The sequence below is a fragment of the Bombus huntii genome, chromosome 13 (assembly GCF_024542735.1).
Source record: "Bombus huntii isolate Logan2020A chromosome 13, iyBomHunt1.1, whole genome shotgun sequence".
Classification (NCBI taxonomy): domain Eukaryota; kingdom Metazoa; phylum Arthropoda; class Insecta; order Hymenoptera; family Apidae; genus Bombus; species Bombus huntii.
In genome coordinates this window covers 2,700,768-2,723,829 of record NC_066250.1, presented here as the reverse complement: position 1 = coordinate 2,723,829, position 23,062 = coordinate 2,700,768, and the positions used below count along the sequence as shown (strand labels likewise).

General features: G+C 36.8%; 4 protein-coding genes across 8 annotated transcripts in view; 3 read left to right on the top strand and 1 right to left on the bottom strand.

Moving 5' to 3' along the window:
- The first annotated feature begins 438 nt into the window (after positions 1 to 438).
- Positions 439 to 3,743, top strand: LOC126872417 (uncharacterized). Of its 2 annotated transcripts, none has more exons than XM_050632352.1 (5): positions 439 to 589; positions 2,191 to 2,327; positions 2,840 to 3,013; positions 3,300 to 3,419; positions 3,502 to 3,743. In XM_050632352.1, exons 2-5 carry the CDS (start codon positions 2,208 to 2,210, stop codon positions 3,574 to 3,576), a joined length of 489 nt encoding a protein of 162 aa, XP_050488309.1. In that variant the 5' UTR covers positions 439 to 589; positions 2,191 to 2,207; the 3' UTR covers positions 3,577 to 3,743. The 2 variants fall into 2 exon arrangements, with proteins under 2 accessions (XP_050488309.1, XP_050488310.1); XM_050632353.1 differs by lacking the exon at positions 439 to 589 and adding an exon at positions 632 to 1,110.
- A 138-nt stretch (positions 3,744 to 3,881) lies between these two features.
- Positions 3,882 to 7,165, top strand: LOC126872415 (protein singles bar). 4 transcript variants are annotated; one of them, XM_050632349.1, is made up of 6 exons: positions 3,882 to 4,285; positions 5,150 to 5,463; positions 5,949 to 6,131; positions 6,296 to 6,436; positions 6,509 to 6,668; positions 7,020 to 7,165. In XM_050632349.1, the coding sequence occupies exons 2-5, from the start codon at positions 5,311 to 5,313 to the stop codon at positions 6,584 to 6,586; spliced, it is 555 nt and encodes a 184-aa protein (XP_050488306.1). In that variant the 5' UTR covers positions 3,882 to 4,285; positions 5,150 to 5,310; the 3' UTR covers positions 6,587 to 6,668; positions 7,020 to 7,165. The 4 variants fall into 4 exon arrangements, with proteins under 4 accessions (XP_050488306.1, XP_050488304.1, XP_050488305.1 ...); XM_050632347.1 differs by having other exon boundaries at positions 4,832 to 5,463; XM_050632348.1 differs by having other exon boundaries at positions 3,882 to 5,027.
- Positions 7,166 to 8,380: 1,215 nt separating this feature from the next.
- LOC126872419 (uncharacterized) lies at positions 8,381 to 15,139 on the top strand. Its single transcript, XM_050632354.1, has 3 exons — positions 8,381 to 8,591; positions 12,192 to 12,336; positions 13,534 to 15,139. The coding sequence occupies exons 1-3, from the start codon at positions 8,534 to 8,536 to the stop codon at positions 13,691 to 13,693; spliced, it is 363 nt and encodes a 120-aa protein (XP_050488311.1). The 5' UTR covers positions 8,381 to 8,533; the 3' UTR covers positions 13,694 to 15,139.
- The window catches only part of LOC126872398 (CAD protein), a 23,006-nt gene continuing 15,049 nt past the window's right edge, over positions 15,106 to 23,062 (bottom strand). The window contains exons 14-26 of the mRNA XM_050632310.1: positions 22,808 to 23,056; positions 21,522 to 21,773; positions 20,847 to 21,011; positions 20,571 to 20,732; positions 20,141 to 20,312; positions 19,673 to 19,788; positions 19,065 to 19,479; positions 18,445 to 18,791; positions 17,447 to 17,588; positions 17,300 to 17,370; positions 17,005 to 17,183; positions 16,702 to 16,906; positions 15,106 to 15,776 (exon numbers count right to left, since the gene is read on the bottom strand). Of these exons, the coding sequence (XP_050488267.1) occupies positions 15,576 to 15,776; positions 16,702 to 16,906; positions 17,005 to 17,183; positions 17,300 to 17,370; positions 17,447 to 17,588; positions 18,445 to 18,791; positions 19,065 to 19,479; positions 19,673 to 19,788; positions 20,141 to 20,312; positions 20,571 to 20,732; positions 20,847 to 21,011; positions 21,522 to 21,773; positions 22,808 to 23,056 (2,676 nt within the window). The 3' untranslated portion in view covers positions 15,106 to 15,575. The remainder of the gene's footprint in view (positions 15,777 to 16,701; positions 16,907 to 17,004; positions 17,184 to 17,299; positions 17,371 to 17,446; positions 17,589 to 18,444; positions 18,792 to 19,064; positions 19,480 to 19,672; positions 19,789 to 20,140; positions 20,313 to 20,570; positions 20,733 to 20,846; positions 21,012 to 21,521; positions 21,774 to 22,807; positions 23,057 to 23,062) is intronic.

Genomic DNA, 23,062 nt, shown 5'->3' with positions numbered 1-23,062 from the left:
ATGCTGTTTTTACATTCGTTGCTTTACTTTTTGTCTTACTTTTTATCACATTATCGACTTTGGTTATTATTCAAGCTAAATAGCAATGAAAAATATTTTGCTTTGACTGCTAATACTAACTCACAACGCGCTATAAATAAATGTAAATCAGAACACGGTGCGTGAATATTGTGCTCGTGGAATTACGTCTGACTATAAAGTCAGAAAATTAATTGAAAATTTTATCGAGAACCTTGAAATTTTATTCACCGGAAACTCCTAAAAAATTGCAAGGATACGAAACCATAACTACGTTACCAAAACTAAGTTTTAATGCTTAAACTTGAAGTTTGTACTTCATCGACATATTGATATTTTGCTATGTGGTATTACACATAACTTTGACTACGCATCTTATTATGTACACAAGTACGTTACTTTCTTTCAATTTAATGTTGGTATACGTGTATACTACACGTTCATTCTCTAGTTAGGAAGACGGATCCAAGTATGATATCATCCATGACGTCACTCGTGCTATGGTTGGAAACGTAAGTCCGCACCTCAGTCATTCGCAGGCGATCAAGGCGCGACCACCTACCTTATTAAGGTCAGTGTGAGATTTGTATACATTCCGCCTATTATTGCCGGTTGTGAGACGTGAATCAGTGTAGTACAATTTTAACGATATACATTTCAATAATATAATTCCTGGGAAAAAGTACTTTACACAGCTATTATACAAAATATACGAAACAGTATTTATATAAGATCATTATGCGAAACTTATTATTATTTATTTTCGTTCGAGTGTTTTGATAATGAGAAGAAAGACAGAAATTTCAAAGAATATCTCAGATTAAATAAACAACACTTGTTACGTGCTGTCAAGCTGTCTGAATTCAAATTGTTCCTATTCATACGTTTGATTAATTTGAACGAGCCTTTATATTAGATGTTATTCTTATCTTCAATTTTTTAACCTCTTCCTAACGGAAGACGAAATATCTCGCAACGCAATGTCGTTCGTGATACACTTTGGACGAGATATGTTGCAACGTAAAATCATTTGTGTGATGTTTTGTACGAGATACCTGTTTCGCGATGCATTATTGGATACTGCGTGATGAGGTACATATTTAATAATTTCGTCTTCCTATGCGAAGGGATTAAACGATATCTTTGGCACATACAATAGCATTTTATAAAATATGTCACTACGTTTGGTCAGATCAAAACATTATAGAATTCGATTTTTCCTTATCATGTATTATTATTAAATATACTATCAGGAATAGATAGGAACAAGATAAATATATTATGAATAAGTTGACAGGAGAACCTAACAATTATCCGGTATCATTATCGTACAATTCTTTCTTTGACACACATTCACTTAAAAATAACTGATGACTAAATTTCACACATGCTCGCCTGTAGCCATGCTAATTCGGGTGTGTTCGTGATTCGAATTCACGAAAACAGTATCGGTATATTTTGAATGGACCATGAGGTTTATTATTAAATTATGAAAATTAATTCGTGTACATAAATTCGATATGACATATTTATTTAATAAATATTTATTTTAGGTACTTTTCTGCATAAAGCTTTAATTTATTATTCTAAGTATATGACGTTTATTTTACTTATCTTTCTTCTTTATTTATTTAAACTGCACGATTCTTGGCCTATGAGTATTTCTCTCTTTTTTAAATACAAGGTATTAACGGTTGCGTTCAGTATGATAAGAGGTATAATGTTTTTTTATATGACTTTATCTTCTATATCCTTAAAAATACTGGAAGGAGATGTGATTCCGACAGTTGGACGCGGTATCGATCTGTAGCAAACATTAAGGGTGCGCCGGGATGAAAGAAACGATAACGAAAGTGAATGCATCTACAATCCCTTTCTCGTACATTACTATGAATTACTGTCGCTCTCGCGTTCTATTTTTATTTATTATTTGGCAAACATTTAAACATAACGTAAGATATATAAAAATGAGATTAATATACAAGAGTATGCATTTTCTTGGGTCGAATGAATTTCGCGAAAGAAGAAAGTCTGTCGACGAAATAAGGTTACGCCCTAAAAATCTCTGGCCTTGGCCTTCTTCTTGCCCACAGACTTTCGCTTAAATATGTATTCCGAAGTTGTTTTCCTATGAAACGCCCACAGCTGTAATGTGCTGCTTTAAAATTTCAGAGTCGATAAAGAAGGAGATGACAATGTCGCATTCGGTAACCATTAGAACTCAAACGGTAACGAGCGGTTCCACATCAGTTAACATCAATACCGGTTATTTAAAATCCTTTGGCGGTCTATTTAAATTGTTTGAAGTGGTAAGTATCTATTAGAAATGTTTTAACGTAAACTGGTACATATAAATATTCAAACGTATCATAACTAGTTTCCCTTGTTAATTAACATACAAGATAAATACCTACGCGATATTTCTGTACAATATGCATAGTTTTATATAATATTTGTACAATATTTTTACGTATAATTAAAACTCAACCCGACTATAAATGTAATCATGAAAATCAAACTGTAGGAGCACTAACTCTGTAAAAATATGCATATATTCATCTGGATGAAAATTATGCTCGGAATTACGAATTGCGGAAATACTATAGTACATACAGAAACTAAATTTTGATATATTCCGACAATGAATGACATTTTAATAAAAAAAAATTCACATTTTTCAACAGAACTCGTGCCTAGCAAATATCCACAACATTTTTAATCTCTTCTCTCTAATTAGGTTCCCATATCGTTATCAAAGTTCCGCTTTCATCCAAAAAAATGAGATAAGTGTGTTTATCTTACTGAAATTCTTTCATTTTAGGCACTTGGAGTTGTGTGCGTGGCAATAGTAGCGAACAACTATGACAGCTACGTATACACCGCAGAACTATTCTTCCTCCTAATAACAACGACATTTTTGATCGGTACCTTTATTTTGCTTCTAAGTTGCTTAGCTTCCCTTACAACGTCCACTATCATTGCGAAGACTGTTTATGTAAGTTTCACACTGTGTACTTACGGTGAGGCCCAGTGCAGCCGAACAATGTGGTACGATTGCGATTTCGCAGCAGTCGAAACTCTCTAACGATACAACCACAAAATGTTTCCGACAAACGATCAAATATTGTACACTAAAAGTTAAAAGTATAGAAGAACTCCATAGGAGTTTCCCAATTTCGTAACTAAGTTTTCGTTCGTCTGCATCGGGCTTAATTAAACGAAATAATCGATGAATCAGATCAAACTAAACAATTAGACTTATGCCTCGCGTCTTTTTTTAGGAACTTCTTTATCACTCTATAGCATTTGGATTATATTTAGCTGCGTCTTTAACATACGTTGTGCATGTGAGTAATAACGTGAAAGGCCGAAGAGGATACGAAGTATTAATGGCAGCGGCAGTAAGTGAAAAGAATAAAGCCACTCTTTTTACAACCATCTGAAATTTTACTATATATTACTGTTGGCTATGTTTTCTTTTAGATTTGTGGCCTTGTAAATTCAGCGCTATATTTTCTCAGTACGATCGTTGCTCTTCGCACGTACAGAATACATTAACAGTGCCTTGTAACAAGAATTCGGACAAGTTTTGAAATCATATATTCAGCTATCGTGTTTCATATATTTCGCAAACCATCGAGTCGGGCATTGTTCAATTATATAACGCGACACGCCTTTTTATACACTGTTTTCAAATTTAATAAAAGATATTTTTTTGTATGGTACTTTATACATTTTAAATATATTTATACAGTACAACCGCGATATCTCTCCTGGCTATTGAAACGTGTTATAATATCGTTCTGAAAATTGCTGCAATTTCGGAATTATTTATTTGTAAAACAGCAGGAACCGTTTTTATATACTGTAAATGCATATATTTGTATAATCAAGTACATACGCATATTTATTATAATTATATATAATTACATAGACATATATTTATTGTACTAATGTGTAACGTAATAAAAAAAGAACAAAAAAAAAAAAAACTACGGAATCCGCTGAGCTGTGCGAGTAGGTTAACGAAACCTATGTCCAATTACCTACTCGTTTGTAGGAGAAAGCCTAGCTTTTTTCCTTTATGCACATCGGCGTGTGACTGACGTAATTATGAGTCAGAAAATTCGAGCGTAACGTCGACGAAAATGAAACTTTCGCACGGCCATTGACAGGACGTGGGTCTGCACGTAGCAACGTATGCGAGAGGAGTTTTGATAAAGCTGTACAAAGACAGAGAACAGGATACTGCGGTGCTATGCATAATGTAAGCAATTACATTGTGTATGCGAACAATCGAGGAATCTATAGATCTCATTTACATTCGTCGATCCAAAAACGATCAAACCACATCCACCATGATTCCTGTTACAAGCAAAGCCACAACGATTCTACGCCATGAAACAAAACGAAAATCAAGAAATAAGAAAATTGCACAGATGGCTCCATTTTTTAGGAAATCGAGCTTAAAAATCTCGTCGAGTACAATATCCTGAACCGAACGTAATTAGAACTTTCTTCTCACAGATGCGAACATTTCTATGCGGTTTTATAGTCACGGGACGCACTGTAGAATCTTCGTTGCAGTTTGATTGTTTTTCAATCTACCAATATAAATCGGATCTATAGATCCTTCGTCTACATATCGCGCAAGTTTGTTATTCCTGCCTTTCGTCTTATTTTCCGACTTCTACGAATCGCTTTATCGTATATATCAGCACCGAATGCAAATTTTGTCTCGCTTCTCTGGTCTCTTTAAAAAACATTCCTAATCGCATGTTTCTTTTTTACGTTTCCCGTGTCGACGGTACAGCTGGTCGGCCACATATTTCGGCGCAGCACGTGCCAGAAATAGACATCGGTATCCCTTGTGTCGAATACGACGTAGGGGGTGCAACGACATTTGAAACGTTCTGCATCAACCGGAGAAAACACCCTCAGTTAGTTGCAAACAGCTCGTCGACGCGGCTCGCGTTCTTTCCTGGCTTGTTACAATAGTTGGCTGTTAGGTACGCGCACAGTATATCTGTCGATCAAACGACAATCTCAGTTTCGAGCGTGTAACGGATCATCGAGTTGATTTATCCTCTTCGTTGTAATGATGCGAATTAATCGCCGTTTAACCAATTAGGGTGATTGAACGAAGAGTCTGGGTGAACACGAGACGGTTTAACGAACCTATAAATCGCAGCCTCCTACGTGCATTTTGCAACAACTACGACCCAGGCAGGTGGAAACGAGGATCGTGAAACCAGCGTTAATCTGTAGATAGATCGACGACGAGACGATATTATGGGTAGAAACGGAACTGGTCCGGTGATCCGGATGTCTTCTACGGGCACGCACGCTGCTGGGGGCGTAGAATGTTGTTGCTGCAGATGTTGCACGTGTATACACGTGGAATTTCTAAAAACTCCACCCGGTCTTCTAAAACTGGGCGAGACGGTGAGTTCGATGATTCGAGAAACGATTTTTTATTTATATATACAAATATTTCATATGCAGAGCTTCTATACAAATATATAGGTCGTTCAAAAAGTTTCTTTCGTTTTATAAGGAAATAACGGATGCACAACATTTTTCGCTTTATATTATTTTATCGAATTACGTATGGTCCATTTTGTTCTATCAAGATAAAGATCACAATGTGTGACAGATTATGTCTGTATAAAGATACATCGTCGTAAAAGACGTGTCTGTAAGAGAAAGACACTTTTCCTAAGACAACCTAATACTTTGCATGCTGGAGCATGTATCACGAATATGTTCGCGAACAGTGACAAATAGACGACGAACTATTCGTGAACCATCAGAATATAATGTACCTCAAAATATGATACTATGAGAAAGTGAATAAACTTGTGTATGAACTTATTACACGATCTAATAGGTATAACAATAGCAACCAACGAGATACATCTGTTTTTCAGATCGTCAGCGGACTGATACAAAGCTTGTTAATTAATTACGGTTTAAAATACAGTACAACGATCGGTTCAGCTTTCGAAGGGTCTTTAACTACGTCTTCCGCCTGTTTCTTAACATCAGCGGTATTACTCGCCTGCTACATCGTGTCCGAAAAATCCTACAGACTGATTCGATCATCTATATTTGTACGTTAAACTTGTACAGCGTGATTTATCGTTCGTAAAGAATCATCCTCATATGTTGCGCTTATTCGCGCGTATAATACACAGTATCTTAAACGCTATTAAACGTTCAAACATCCGTAGTCTACAACTAACATAACCAGAAATGACATTTTATTCTCTTCTAGGAATTGATGTTCAATGCATTAGCATCCTTCCTGTATTTAAGCTCGGCTTCCTATTTGGCATTTTCCACGAAGCTATTTCTCCTTCCAGAATATTACATAAAGCCAGGGTTCGACGTTTATCCTGCAATGTCAGCTGCTTACGTACGTATTCTATCCTTAACAACGATATCTGTTTGTGCGTTCGTTCTTGAAATCGTCCTGGTACTTTCGTAGATTATGAGTGGTTTTGTTGGAATACTACACGGGGCAGACGCATATTTCTCTTACAGGCATTATAAGAGCGGAAGATGAATCGGAGGGGGAGTGAAATGTATAAAAACATCGCACGATTCGTGACCGAATCAAGATCCAAATACAGCGTACAATGTACAAGGTGAGTAATACGTATAATTCGAACCAAATTCTCTTTAACATATCCGCTGCTACTGACGCATACGTTGCGTCCATTCAATTATTTAAGTAACGCATTTAATCTTCGTGTTCGAATCTGTCGCGTCTAGATTCGAATCTAGTTGAAAGTATGCTGCTCCTGTTTCTCAAAATAGATGGTTCGAATAAAATTATACTGGAAATAAAAAAATTCTTCGAGAATGGTTCTTTAAACAGTCGTATCGTAGCAGCAGCGGATTTGCTTAATCGTATCGAAACTGTTCTTCAAAAATTAATTTGTGTTTTTTCATTTTACGCGCATGGTTCGTTTCAACGTCAAAACGAAACTATATAGTTACAGAAACTATATCCACGTCAACGATCAATCGAGAAAGACCTTTATTTAAACACTTATGTTAAATTAATACGCGTAGCATTCCAAAATTATGTAACGAACGAAAATGTTATAAAAATATAGAAAACGAGCGTCGTATTTATTTAGATCCTCCTTATTCTTAATCCTTTGCAAGTAACGTCAAAGATAAAGACTATCAATTTCAATAATGCGAGATAATTCCTGAAGCATGAGTCAAATTACAGGAATCTTCTTCCGTGCATACGTCACTTTTTTCATTCACGCGCATTACTACAGAAAGTCTAGATTTCGATGAAAATTTTCAAACGAAATTCCAATTTCGATTTTTACCAACCTGGAAACATTCGCTGCGTCGATATCCTTTTTCGCATTACCTGAACACAAAAAGCAACCAAATATCAATGCTCAATGTCTGGATATTTCCACGATGTTTTGTGCACTCTTTTACGCTACATAGAAAAGTTCACATCAGATGTTGAGTATCTGATACGGAGTATGCGAGTTGTATAGAAAATGTACGTACAAACTGTAGAATCTAACACGCAACTTTTTGGTTGTTAGATATCGAAATGGATTATTGGTTTGTGAGATACATAGAATGACATAGAATGTGAGATGCGATGGAACGCGTGCATGTGGAACACGAGGTTTTATCTTGTATCTTCCATTCGCTCTTCACGCAAAGAATCGTCTCTTTTTCGGCCGTATTACGATTTCCGGAACAGCCTGTATAAACGCGCAAAACTATCCAGAGCGCATATAATACACAAAAATATATAAAATCCGGAAAGCAAACTCTTTATTATAATATTTAGAGGGCGAGACGAATCTCTACGTAATGTTCATTTCGTAAGTTGCGTTCATGAAAATGTGAATTTGTTTACTCGTTAAAGTAGAATGTCGAGTACGTGTCATACCGAAGTCGTACAAGATAAAGTTTAGCGTTTCGCTACAAAAAAACGAATAAACAACGAATCGAGCGAAAATGAACACAACGACGTTGAACATCGTCAAATACGTTCCTTTAATCCTATTATAAATCTAATCTAAGGTGATGACGAAGATGAACGACGACGAATAATTTCGAAGAGGACTGTACAAAGCCGTGCAGGTCGTTTCAATAATTTTCGTACCAGGTTATCCGTGGATCACAGGCGCACAGTGAATGGAAGTTATACGTTGCGTCGGTCCTCACGGACTCTCCGATCGAGACCGTGAGGTTTCTCTTTCCTCTCTGCCCCACCTTTCTCTTCTCGCGATCCACGAAGCGTAGCTAGAGTCTCTCTTTCTTCTTCTTCTTCCCCCATTACTCTCTATCTTCCTTTCGTGTTCGCGGTTTCCGTTGCTCTCGTAGAGGCCTCACCAAGCGTATTGCTTGACTCAAGGCATGTGGCCGACAGTTTACTTCGTGATTTCGAACCGGTCGATTCGTAGACGATTCCGAACGCTTCTTCGTGAACAAGATGAAATAACAGAAGAACAGTTCGATCATTATGGGGGTACGCGTTAGGAGTATCAATGACAGTCTCAGGCTCGCGTCCACGACAAAAGGTAATTCATTTGAAATAATAAGGATTCTAGCCATGAGTTATATTGTACGTGTCCTGTGCATTTTTCCACATTTGCGTGCCCCACGAGCTTGATAAATCGAAGTATTATTAGGGATCGATAGGAATCAATAGGAATTGGTAGGAAATAATAGACACTTGGACAGTGTTGACGAACAGTGCTCGTTACGTGTATCGGTATATTAGGGAAAGATGGAGCAAGTACATACAATAGAGCAAAGAATAAATAATTAGACTGTGAATATTTATGCACCTTTCGCAGGTATAGAAATTTATATAATACACAGCGATGTGCAAAAGTTTTCAGGTAAATGGATCTTTCACTTTATATTCTGGGAGGAATATGTATTTTCATTTTAAATTTAAATTTAAATTTCAAATTTAAATTAAATCTCTTATTTAATTTAAATTTAATTAACGTTATACTGCTATATAACAGATGTTTGTTCCTTTTATTATTTTCTTCTACTTATCGCGGCTTTATGGCCCAAAGCCAGTTAAAATTCTCTTAGATCCCTTCTGGAACAAAAACTGAACAGTTTGAAATACAAAGTACATATACATATATGTATGTGTGTGTGTGTGTGTGTGTGTGTGTGTGTGTGTGTGTGTGTGTGTATACAAATATACAGAATATTCAAAGTACTCGTTACAGTGTTTAGGAGATGAAATGAATTTTTGTTTAGACTCCTCTTTCTTATTTATATTAAGAAAAATGTGAATTTTCGCGTAAATATCTAATCTAATTATAATACGACACGGTGTCAATCGTATGACACGTTCAAAATGAAAAATTCTAGTCAACTGCTCGGCTTTCTTCCCTACTTTCTAAAAAATTACTGCAAACCCTACGCGAATTCATACGCGAAACTCAACAGGTGGCACGTCGCTTCTCTTTCGTTCGCATTCTTCCACGTAAGGCAAGGGACCGTGCAAAGGGCAAAATGTAGTTAAGCGTATGCGTGTAAAAAATTGTTCCGGTTTTTCTAGTCGGATACCTCGTTCCTCTCACAGTTGCAAAGCAAAAACTAGTTAAACCACGAGATCGAACTGTATCGGTATCGATGCTTTCTCTGGGTACGAGCGTAGCTATTTCCTTTAGATCAACGTCGATGTACGGTGATTCGCATTAATATTCCGCTGTTTCCTGGAATTTGAGGATTATTCGAGCATCTCTCAGAAGCTAAACCGACCAACTTGGCTTCCTGTTAATTTCCTAAATTTAATTCAATAATTTAATCGCCTAAGTATAAGCAATGTTCGTTTATTCGATCAAAATTCGATTGTCAAGAAACAAATATGCAGTCCATAAGTTTATTACATCGCGACAGGATGATTGCGATAAACAATACGAACAACAATTAACAGTAAATTCCAATGTAAAAAGGAAATGTAAAAAGAAAACTGCGTTCGCAAGATATATGTTGGCACTAATTAAAAAGTATTTGTTCCAATGAAGAAACGATTTGTTAACTGTCATAAACGAAAGTATATGATGTAATATGATTGCGAATTATCGTAAATCAACGTCCAGCTCTATTTTCTAAAATAATCAATCTCTTACGAGAGAATATTCCGATTACATCTATATAGGTTGACATAATAAAAAGAAAAGTTAATCAGGTTAGTAGCAGAAAAGCATGCAAATATTTGCTTGCAACAAACTCACGGATATACTACGTGTACGTGTATGAGCATTAAAGATCGTGGTATTGGAGGAAGGATTGGTGCTGGTACGGACAGGTGCCGATAAAATCTCAGACTTTGTTAACTTGTCGTGATCGCACAAATTTAATAACAGTTATACGATCGGGCTATTCGTTTCGACGAAAATTATTATCATGATCGTTGTAGTACTTAATGGTAATGCGCAATAAGCGAAAGCATTTCTGTGAAGTGTACAAAGTAAATAGAAATATACCAATTACTTTCTTCTTTTAAGAGTAGGCTCGTAAAATCAAACGAAGACGTAAACCATTCCGTTTATTAATGACATGTAACTTTTTACGTATTTGCTTATCTAGAACGTTGATATCAATACGTTTGACATATACGCCTCTTGTATTTAATCGCGGGGCGTTGAACACCATTTCCATTGGGAAAATACGTCACGTATTACTATCGTAATCTCTTTAATTTAATTTATTATAATCGATACGTGATGAATTTCATTGTAAAATAATCTGAATATCGATTGATTTTCTTCGGTACACGTGGTTTAATTTCACGCAGTCAGGCCGTTAAGTTCAGAGAGAAGAAATTTACGCGATACGAGGAAAATCATGCGATAGGGATAACAACGACAAAGAGGTCTTTTCATGACGTTTTTCACTTTTTTCCGATACGATCGCGAACAAATAACATATTTATCATAAACGAGTTGTCACTTCGAAACTATAGGAAGTAAATTTCTTTCGTAATTCTGCTGCCTGGCAAATTTACATATCCGTGTAAACGATTGCTTCGCCAATCATACGTGCTTTCTTATTGTGCAGTTTTATCGCAAAATAAGTTTCAAATTTAATTTATACATTCCAGAATTCTTCCACGTAATACCATTTCTCCTTTATTAACGTATCAGCGAACTGAGCTAATGAAAATGCACTCGAATATTTTCTAATGTTTTCAAATTTCGATACTTGCCCATCGACTTTTTTAGACGATTTTCAAATAATATATATTCATTATTGTACAAGCAAATAACAAATATTGCCTTGGTCATTAGTTTCTCGTTAAATTGTTATTCTATTTGATTTTACATGTTTCATATTTCTCACTAATTTGTTATCATGTTTCTTCTTATATGTCTTACTCATGCTGTTGTTATAAGTTCGAATACTTCTAAGCGGTAGCGAACACGCGATAATGATATCTTTCGAATAGTTTTAACACGAGATTCCCGTATGGAAGTCGTCTGGCTGGGTTTCAATGGACAGTCCCGACCCTTCTTCCATTTCCTGCAGTCGTCGAATGTGATCAGGGTGGCGTACGTGCCCGAAAAGACGTCATCCACAAGTTCTTCCCAGGAACGGAAGGCACGCGGTGACGTCAATCGCGTCGAATCATTAAATCTCTTATCCTCGTTTCCTATGTCCAAATGCGCATCTATCGCGTGAAAATCAAATACACCAACAACGCTTGTTCATACGCGTGTGTTGCAACGATCGAACCTCGCGGTACTGTTGTTCGGTCGTTGACCGGAAATTTATGTAACTCGAGCAATTATCACCAGGTAGGCACGAAATGGTCTGTAAACTTTTTCAGCAATTCCTTTCCAGGTAGAAGATTCTTTCAATTCTCTTAGGTTCCACTAATTCCCATGGATACATACGGAGTTCGCCTTCCGTTCATTAAAAAGAATATAATACTTGATATCTATCTGAGAATAAATTTTTATAACTCCGGAAGGTTGTTTTATACCAAGAAGAAGATAGCATATATATATATATATATATATATATATATATATATCAATAGCTTCTCGTTGCAGAATATATTTAGAGATGGATAACGCAACCATCTGGAATACCATCAGCTAATGAATTACTCGAGATAACGTTCAGGAACGTATTTTGTGTTTCAGGAGAAGTGTCGTGGTCAACGACAGAGGAGCCTTTTACTCCCGAAGAAGAGGACGCGATAGTAACACTGGTGGTAATCGTGATCGGTATCATAGTAGCTATAGTGGTACTGTTTTCGATGGGAATTTTCATCGATTGCAAACACCAGTACGTAAAAGTATCGAATATCGTTTCTTCTTTAACATTGTTTTAGCAATAATGTTTTTGATGCTACTCGAGAAGACATTGTGTAAAACAAATTAATAAAATAAGCAACGAACAACTTAGGAATAAAGTAATATACGCGTACTACTGAATTATTACGAAGTTGCTATTGTACAAAGATTATAAAATTAAGAATGTTCATATCGATCGGACAAATTTCCTACCTTTTTAACGGGTACAAGTTATATCCTCGTAGAAATCGAGGTGGCAGCGGATGAGCTGTGTAAGACGTATTTCACTGTTTATCGCGTCACTAACGACGAGAAAAGTGGTCTATTTTCAAATGTAGATCGCTTAAGAATTGTTTATTACCGAATCTGCGAATTACAAGACAAACTGCATATACAGCGACGAGGAAAATTATCGGCGTAAACCAGATTTTAGATCTGAATCGGAACTTGCAGTTTCTTATGCACGTGGTCTTTATCATAATCATTTTAAATAATAAATAATCTCGCAGGATAATTAAGCAGCTGCGTAATAAAACTATATAAAAAATATACATATGCAAGGAATTAGGTTTGGCGAAGAGTTTCAATTAACTTAAAATTGATATAGTAACGTCTTTATAGTAAATAGTCTAGGAACGATATAAGAACCATCGTAGAGATTCTAATTAAACAAAAATTTCCTACTTCGTTGCAAAGCATTATTCCGGATGAAGGCTCATAGCTGCTTTAGGAAGTAAAATCGACGTTATAACTGTTTTCAACACCTGCTTTCTATACTTTGCAGAAAATCGAATAAAACGTGCTCTGTTTCAGCAATTCACGCAGAAGTTGACAAAATAAGCTGGCTTGTGCTAATATTCTTTTTCGTCGTTATATATACGTGCACCTTGACCCAAATATTTTATCTACTCAAATAACCCTACGTCGTCTTATTACCGAGCTGCGCGGATATTTATGTAAATTCATATTTTTGCGATTGTAGGAACAGCGAATTAGAAAAAAGCGAAACCCAGGTGGAAGATTACTTTTTCTACTGAATATTATAGAAAGCTTTATACTTTCAGACACTTCACATATTCTTCTATATCCTGGGCATATTTGCATTTTCAAATTTTCCCACGAATGTGCAAGAACTAGCTCTACCTACCGGCAAAATAAAGCAACGACCGATTATTTCATTTCGTTGCAGAAAGAAGGCCGTTTTAAAGAAAAAGAAGTTGAAATTGAAGATGCCACCGTTACCTCGAACGAGGATGAGCCAAAAGGAGGACGCGAAATCTTTAGCAGCAGATATGTGCCCAACCGGTGCCAGTGACGCTGGCTTAAGGACGCGCGATGCCATAGTCTGACACCTTTTGCGATACGTCCATCTCCAACGCGAATGAGAGCCACTGGTAATCTTCGTCGAACTTCGTCGTCGGATCGAGAGCAAACGATTTTCGAGATAATGGTAGGTTAGAATTTTCAAAAACGAACGAAAAGGAATTTCGCGACACACCAGGACGACGTCGGTGTTCGCGTTGACTAAATGTGGATGGAGCAGGCTTATCGTGCTTGGAGTGGGACGCGAAAAAATTTTGCAAACGGTGCATAGCAATCGAAGAAGTTCATTAATCATTCGACGTCATCCGCATAACTGTGATTTACATATTTCTATTTATCTTTCGATCGCATCGATCTCTTATCGTGGCTGCTCTGCAAAGTTTTTCCTCGCGAGGAGGAAACGTAAGAAGAAATTTCTTAAAGAACTTTGAAGCTGATGAAACATTATACGTACAGTCTCAGTGATCGCTCGAATTACTAAATACTATTCGTTCGATCGTCTAATCTTGGAATCGTAAAATACGAAAAAATGCGAATTCGAATCTATACGAAGGTATGTGCAGTGGCTCACGAAAATATTCGAACACTACAGACATCTTTTACGAATATAATATCACGTGCGTTATATGAAACATTTTGAAATTTCATTGGCGTCGTAATGATATTCTGCTATCGTGATTATATCGATGAAGTTTGAAATAAATCTGATAGTATATACAAAAATTACAAGATATTTTGTACAAGCATTTACAGAGTTCACAAAGATTGACATAAATTTGAAACAGACGAATGTCCATTATAACGATAGGCCTAAATATTTAATTGGTTCCTTTTAACGCTTATTATATGTTTAGGACTATTCATTAAGGCTACTCGTGTCGCATAATTTTTAAACAAACACATGTTTACAGTAAATATCTTGACAGTTGATATGATCCAGTTTGATATAATCATGACAATTGTGACTCATTACACTGATAATAAAATTTCAAAATCATTAATATAATACATACGATATAATAATGAAAGCTGTCAATCTAGGATAAGCGTTAAACACTTTTGCAAATCACTAAACAATTTTGCAAATCACTATGCAAATCACATTTTACCGCCAATCGAATCAAACAGAGTTGAATAAAATTGTATCGAATATGAATGTTTATATTCGTAGGTTATCGTCAAGCGCTCTCCTAAGGTCTAGTCATTCATTCGGCCTTGTAACAACACGGTAATTTTGTCAATGCTTCGTAAATCGATCAGCGATTAAGAAATTCGCCGAAAATATTGATGTTAATCGCGAATACATTCCCTTATCAAATAATTGTACGATACCTGTTTACGCCAGCGTACTCAATAAAAATTGTATATTACTTTTAGACCAGCTATCTATTTATACGCATATTACGTGTACATACAAAAGGATAAATGTATATAAATCTATTGTCAAAAATAAAAGATTTTATTATCTTGCATTTGTGTGGTTTGATCAGGCACATATACAATGATACAAGGACACAGTGGAAATCGTGTGATGTAAAATTTTCTTGCCTTCTTAAAAGTCTTACGTAGAGATAAAATTTTATCAAAACGCATTCTTATCGAATTACACCAACGTTTAATAAAAACACATTACCTGCTTATCATACAATCTGAATGAACATGTATAACGATTTGTTATTTCGAGTCAACGACAGCATATATATATATATATCATCTGGATCCGTATCTATCAAAATATAAAAATATTGGTTGATAATAAAACCCTATTATGCGAATCACAGTCTAATTGGAAATGCGATTGGCATCGTCTTGTTTGTTTTCTTCAGGTTTCTGCGTTATTGCTTATATTTCTAAAACCGAATCGATCTTGACCTATTAAATCAACTTTGCTTTTCACCCTGGAATGCGTCACCACATACGGCCAAGGACCATTGCCAAAAGAGCCATTCGAACGTAGACACCATTTTCAGCCTGCCGGAAGTACGCGGCACGTGGGTCCGTGTCAAATTCTGTACTGATTTCGTTCACTCGTGGCAAGGGATGCATCACTACCATCTTCCTCTTCGCGCGAGACATCAATTGCGGAGTTATTACGAAATGACCGCAAACCTGTAAAAAAAAAACGAGCATTTAGATACACGAACGTGATACAACGTTTTGTTTTGTCTCAAACTAATGCTTTTAAAGCCCCGTACAGATTAATTCAGTAAGTAACTTATTTATTGCTACCTGAATTATTCCTTTAAATCCCTCTGCTCTTATCTTTGTTAATCGAACGTCTTGCATTTTTGTTATGTTTATGATTAGATAATAGAATCGTATTACTGGCATTTGAAAGACTCGAATTTAATTAAGTTCGCTAGTCCAAGCGATGCTTCGTGATTTCCAATGCTCTTGCGAAATAAACAAATCTTAAGGCCAAAGAAATATCTCTTTGTGCAAGAAACTTAATCTTACGAACGCTCTATTATCTTTCTCTTCTTTAAGTAACAATTAATAAGTTTATCTTGATAATAAGGCCTTGATCGAGGTCGCATTTAATAATCGAACTATCTTGCAAGATTAACGATAGATACAAAACAGGAATCGCTGTAGGTGTATACTGTATTAAGGTTTACATGTTTCAATCGTCGACATTTTATGTAATGCTCGTTTCTGATCAATTATTTTACCTGTCTTTTATATAATTCCTACACAGAAACTAGTCTAAGCTAAGTAGCTCTCGGTTTCGAGTTAGTGCGAGCGTCTCTAATTTATCGTATCTAACCAAACCATGTAAAAGACAGTTAGTGTCAGGATTAAAAATTTTTCCTCGGCAACTCGCATATTCCGTAAAGGTCCTTTCGAGTAGTAGAGGATATGTGGAGAAACTAAGCTTTCGCGGAAACAAGGCAACAGGTCCGAATGTAGGGCACCCGAATCCAACCTTCCAATACCGAATCCTACGCTGATTTCGCATGTTGGAATTTTCAAGGTGAATAAAACTTCATCTAACAACCTTTTTAGTTAAAACTTCCATTACGTGATTACGTACTTTATTATACTCTTCTTGTGTGGCGAAACGTTCTCTCTGAATGCGTGTCATGTAAAGGACATCCGTGTCGGGAAGAGCATCCTCGAGGGTGCTGAATTGTTCCTGCGTTATTCCGCGTTCGTACACGTACTTCACCACGTGGTCAGGCATACCAAGGCCAGGTGGGCACACGTAACGAAGTTCAACATTGTACAAAGTCAACAATCTGTAACACGAAGCGGGTGTTCGAAGGTTATCGCTGTTTGCAACGTAAATCGAATGGATTAAATAATAGATTCGTAAAATTTACACGCGATGTCTCACCTTGATAGTGAATGGACTGTTCTACCATGTTTCAAATCGCCCACCATAGTGATCGTTAAGCCATTCACCGTACCGATCTCGTCTCTTATCGTAAAAATATCGAGTAACGCTTGAGTTGGATGTTCCCCAACACCGTCGCCGGCGTTCAATAAAGGTTTTCTGCAGTGTTGTGCAGCTCTCTGAATACGAAGCATTTGTAATAATAAGCGCACTTATTTCCAAATAACTTAAACTGAACGAGACTGAAATAATCGAAGTTCGAATAGAATACGTGGAAAGTAGAAGAATAACTTACTGAAACGGCGCCAGGTTCAGGATGTCGAAGAACCACTACATCCGCATAGCCTGCCATCACCGCTACCGAATCTGTAACAAATCATCGTGTCAAACTCATCGTACAACGAGCTCCAACCTTCGCTCTCTATCACACGTGATCGCAAACCTTCCAAACTTTCTCCTTTCTTTACCGACGACGTTGAACCATCCATGTAAATCACTCGACCTCCGAGTCGTTCCATCGCAGACGCGAAGCTGCAAGATGTTCTCGTACTGACTTCGTAGAAGATGGACGCCATCACCTTTCCCTGTGCAGAACCGATAATCATCATAAAGTTATCGTCGAAGCGATGGGATGAATTAGGCTCGATGCAACGTGCAAGATGCTTGATGCAGACGAGCGTGTTTTATTGCACGTCCGTTCCATACACGCTTCAGCAATCCATCGTATTATGTAGGGAGATACTTTATCATTCGTTGAATTACATGTGGGAGAATTGATATCTATTCGTACACATGATTGATACATCTGGCCAAGAACGTTGTTTTGTCGCTGTATGAACATTGCTCCCTGTACAATAAGAGTTCTGTCACGCGTATCGCGATACGCATAGAATGAATACCGAATGCTCATTATCGTCTATTAGAGTGTTAGTATCCATAGAGGTTCGCACATCACCAGACTGCGAATTTTTATGCACTTATGCGAGATTGGAAAGCGTAAACACGAACAGAATGCATATGATATGTAAAAATATACAAGACACCGAAAGTATAGTATACGAAGAACATTTAGCGACTGAAATAAATTTTTGTTTAAATTCTATTTCTTTAATTATCGGATAAAAAATATGAAGTGGCGTAAACATCCGCATCACGGTATCGTGCGGAACCATTCAGCATTGAGAATGTTACGTACGATTCGATAAGATCTATTAGGATTGCTAAGAAGTTGCTCAGATAGCGTATGAAAATATCTCTTTTCTTCTCTTATATTATTGATTTTCCTGCTCTCCTTTTTCTATATAGCAACTCTTTTATCTAGAAACCAAAGAGATAAAGCTTCGACCTCGTTCGCTTGCGTATCGCATTTAAGAAGATATTATTTAAAAAATCACTCGTCTGCATAGGATCTTAGTTTCGAAATCACGCGTGTGCTCTTACCCGTAGAATATGATCCAAATGTCGTTCTTTTCTAACAGCGCCGCGAAGAATTTCCGCATAATTGAAAATGTCTTTCAGCAATTCTTTGTTGAAGATGTCCACGGTCAAGATATTATGTCCAATTATATTGTGGCTAGTGTGAGTCGAGAAAACCGTTGACATAGAAGTTATTAAAAGATTCGGATTACTGTCGCTCTTGTATTTCGTCGCGTTGCCAATAGGAATGGGCGAGATGGTGCGTTGTTGAATCGTTTGAAGCTTCGTGTGCTCGCGGGAATCTACGTCCAGGGCAAAGTGAACGTTCGACACTTTGTGCGACATCGGTTGCAACAGATGCCCGTATGATTCTGAAACGAATAAACGAAAAATGAATAAATCGTTTGAAACTTTGCTACGGAACAAAGCAATCTGTACCCTTCGTCGCTCGGAAGACAGCATTTATAATAATGTGCCTATTCTTAGCCATTAAAGCAAAGAATAATTCTTCGCTCGCTTCAACGTATCTTAGAAAAAGAAAACAAGTCTACATAGGACATTTTAACTAAGCGGAGTAGAGCATTTTTTCCAAAAGCGTTTTTCCAGGCGACGCATGATACTTCCATCGAAACAGATTTCCATACCATGTTGTTCTTCTTCCGACATGTCCGTTATCATCCGTTCGTTGTACTTTTCGTAATTCGGCGACAGGAGTCCGTCCAACGCCGAATTAGGTCGACTGTGAGATATTACATCAATTACCGGAGCATTTACAACCGTTTGCGCTTTCATCTTCGTTTGCATCTCTCTGATATCTTGGCCAAAACCAGGATTCACCAGAACTTGGCCTTCGACGTAGGCAACTTCTCCACGAAGCACTACGCGATGAACCGATCCACGAACTTTCATCCCTGCGAAAGGTGTCCATTTTGACTTGCTGAAAGGCATCGCTTCCGGTATCACCCATTCATCGTCAAGGTCGACTTCGATGTAGGTATTCGGCTGATCCGGCAGATTGAAGATCCTCTTTGGATTTTTATACAGTTTGTCTACCATATCCTGAAAAGATTTTTTCTTACGCTCGGTATCGGATTGATAAAGATTGTAACGAATTTGCTCCAACAAGATACGAATACCTTTTATGTCGTAATAATGGAACGTTAAAAAAGAATGTGTTCATTTTGCGATATTGCGTACCTCGATAGAGATCTCGAGTTATTATCGTAAAGCTTTTAAGATGGATTTCGATTACCTCTATTGTTAATTTTCCTTCGTGAACTGCAGTCAGCAAAAGCGGAAGCATCGTCTCGAGTCCAGGAAAGCCGGGTGGCGGTTTTTCACCCGATTTCTCTTGCACGGTATGCGGCGCTTGAATATCGAAAACGCGCGTTTAACAAAACTGTTTCTTCGAATAGAACCTCTTCAAAATATCGCACATCTAACATATACAAGTGTAATCTCCACGTAATTTAACGCATTTTTCTAATGACTAATCGACTTTGTAATCCGACTTGTAAGAATTATCAGTCCTTAGATCGAAAGATCTTTAGAACGAAGCTGTTACAACTTTTTCGTTTACAGATTCATTGAAAGGCATTTACGCGTTAAGAAATTCTCTCGGTGAAACGGATGACTTAAATTTACGTTAGAAATTTCATTTTTTTTTTTAAATAGAATAGTATAATAATATCAGAGAAGACGCCAATAAAATAAAACGAACCATGATCTGTCGCGAAACAATCGATTATATCCAAATTATCCCAAAGAGCTTGTTGATCTTCTTTGGTCCCCAACAACGGCCTCACCTGACCTCGACCAGCTCCTATGCGCCCAAGATCTTCTTCGCATAGGAATAAGTGATGAGGGCACACCTCGCAAGTGACAGCCATTCCCTGATAAAAATATGTATATGGAAAATGAAATTAAGAAATGTATCAAAATTGTCTCGATAATCATCACAGTAATATATATCTTACACCCTCGGATCGTTTGATGTTCGTATAGTTACAAAATTATCCTCTATCTTGAAATTCACATATTTTTTACTGATTTCTATCTCTTTTTGACAGATCTCGATAATGATAATGGCAATCGTGACATATTATGTTTGATATGTGGAGATAATGAATAAGTTCGTAAAAATAGCCTACTTTTTCCTTAGCTGCGCGTATTATTTGAATCTCTTCCTTCCGAGCTACATGGCACACGTGAATCGGCCTGTTATGCAAACCAGCCAATAAAAGGACCGCAGCTGTCGTTTGGCCCTCGGCATGAACGCAAAGAGGATATTTCTTTGCCCAATTTTGGAAATGCTGAAATCAACGAAACTATGGATAACCAAAGACTCGTATCTACGAATCGTACGCGAAAAGTACAAAATCTGTGCGCGTATAATTTTTCATGCGAATCCGATCCACGGGACTCACCTTAACCCACACCGTGAGATCGGTCAATCGAAGAGTCGTGAACGTCTCATTAAGATACATTTTAAGACCAGCTGCTAACGGAGCTAATTCGCCTGTTATGTCGTGATTATCGGACGAGGCACCAACGTAAATCGCGTAGTCGCATCTCGCGTTCAAAACTGCATGCTGCAAAAAGAATACACGCGTTCCATTCGTATTAAATTTATGAGATTTCTAGAGGAAGTACATCACTCTGACTGATATCTAAAACAATATAATATCTGCAACTATGGGGCACGTTTTGCAGAAATTCCTATTTTCCTAAAATTGGTAAAATTCGTGGAATACGCAGTGCAAAATATTCCTTCAAGATTTGAGAAAAATCGAACACGTACGTCCGAGTACTTGGCTGTAGCTAGGTCAAAGAACAGAATTTCAATAAAAATATAAGATAAGTTTTGCGATAACATTCTCCTCTAATCTGTTTCCTTATAGCATATTTATTCTTACAACCTCGTCAGTGCTTTGATATCTGATAAATCGACTTTTGACATAATATTGCATATATATATATATATAAAATTTCCAGGAGACTGAAAGAAAGAAAGAACAAGGATTTGGATTTTTTTTTTTTTTTAAATCGTCAGAGTGGTGTATTCCCTTGGCACGGAAAGAAAGCCGATATTATTTTCATACTTCTTTGGCCAGGGCAAAGGATTGATGATCGATCACAGCAGGATTTGTGTTAGGCATCGCCAAGATCATCGTGATACCACCAGCAAGAGCAGCGGCGGTACAAGAAGCGAAATCTTCTTTGTAAACAGCGCCGGGATCGCGTGTGTGTACGTGAATGTCGATTAAACCAGGAAGTTTAATCATCGTACGCGATGACATGCAATCTGTATGAGTCTTCATACGAGGCGCACGTCCACCGAGCATTCTCATAGCCTACGCAATAGAAGAAGCAACGTTCATTGTTACGTCAGTTGTCGATGACTGTATCAATTATATCGTTGTACAAACATTCATAAATATTCTGAAATAATCGTGAATTTCTAATAATCTGACTACGGATATTTATGCAAATTCATATTTTTATGAATATAATTAACTCTAAAATGGGTGGAAAAAATTTTTTATTTTCGTTTATTGTTTTTCGTGATTCCAGAGAAACACAGACTATCATAGTGCAATGAATAGCTGTTTTAAGTAAAACTTCATAAGATTATGAGATTTAGATAAACAATAATGAAAAGATATTCGTAGAAATTATCGATAATTGTTATTTAAATAGTTTTTCGAGTCACGCGTATTTCGATTTCTATTGTTTGATTCATGTACACTAGCACCGTGACAGAAATATTGTTACAGATATACGATACACAAACGTGTACGTATCTGTTTGAATCAAACATCAAGGATATTTTTCAAGTTTCATTAATCCATGGGATTTACTTGATATCATGACTATGGTTATTTGGCGATAAGACACAGGGTGTGTTGAAAATGAGATCTAAGAGATTTAAGAACTGATGACACTGAACGAACGGAGTGAAGCTAACACAGAGGGCCTAAAACCAATGTTGTTTTTACAATCAACTTTTATTATTTACGAGCATTTGATACGATCACGATATTCGAATTTTTATATTTCAATTTCTTTTTTATACCGTTATAAATACATCCGTAACTGGAACAAATCTCCTTAAATTCTATTCCCACGTTTGTAGATATTTATAAAAATATATTTGCATAAATATATTGTAAATTCGTTGTTTAAAATAGAATCGAAGGTCGTCGTTTTTATACAAAGAAGCTTATTCAGTCAGCGATATATTCGTTATTTCGTCTTGCGATTCTCTGCAAACGAATTAAATAATTTCTCACGTTATCGCCTGAAAGTGTTTGCCCTTTTATTAAACAATTTCAATCTATGTATCAAATCCAGTTACAAGGGAAGAATATCGAAAATTTCTACTTACCTCGACGAGTAATTTCGCGCATTTAACATCTGTAATTAAAGGAACGGAATAGTCGACAGCGAGTCTTCTGGTTCTGTAACCATGCGTCATGAAATTGGAAACACGACGCACTCCGCCGTTTCTCATCGGTAAATTAATGACGAGATCGAATTGTTTCTTCGAAAGGAAATCAGCCAAGTGTCGAAGTTCACTGGGGCTGGAATCTTCATCGACAGTGATATTCTCGAAAGTCCATTGAACAGGTTCCACCTATTT

Bases quoted from the DNA above. Each gene is read 5' to 3' on its own strand.
- LOC126872415 (XM_050632349.1), top strand. From the start codon at position 5,311: ATGGGTAGAAACGGAACTGGTCCGGTGATCCGGATGTCTTCTACGGGC. The intron at 6,132-6,295 runs GTACGTTAAACT...ATTCTCTTCTAG, and splicing joins TGATTCGATCATCTATATTT to GAATTGATGTTCAATGCATT. The intron at 6,437-6,508 runs GTACGTATTCTA...GTACTTTCGTAG, and splicing joins CTGCAATGTCAGCTGCTTAC to ATTATGAGTGGTTTTGTTGG.
- LOC126872417 (XM_050632352.1), top strand. From the start codon at position 2,208: ATGACAATGTCGCATTCGGTAACCATTAGAACTCAAACGGTAACGAGC. The intron at 3,014-3,299 runs GTAAGTTTCACA...GTCTTTTTTTAG, and splicing joins TCATTGCGAAGACTGTTTAT to GAACTTCTTTATCACTCTAT. The intron at 3,420-3,501 runs GTAAGTGAAAAG...GTTTTCTTTTAG, and splicing joins AAGTATTAATGGCAGCGGCA to ATTTGTGGCCTTGTAAATTC.
- LOC126872419 (XM_050632354.1), top strand. From the start codon at position 8,534: ATGGGGGTACGCGTTAGGAGTATCAATGACAGTCTCAGGCTCGCGTCC. The intron at 8,592-12,191 runs GTAATTCATTTG...TTTGTGTTTCAG, and splicing joins GCTCGCGTCCACGACAAAAG to GAGAAGTGTCGTGGTCAACG. The intron at 12,337-13,533 runs GTACGTAAAAGT...ATTTCGTTGCAG, and splicing joins TTCATCGATTGCAAACACCA to AAAGAAGGCCGTTTTAAAGA.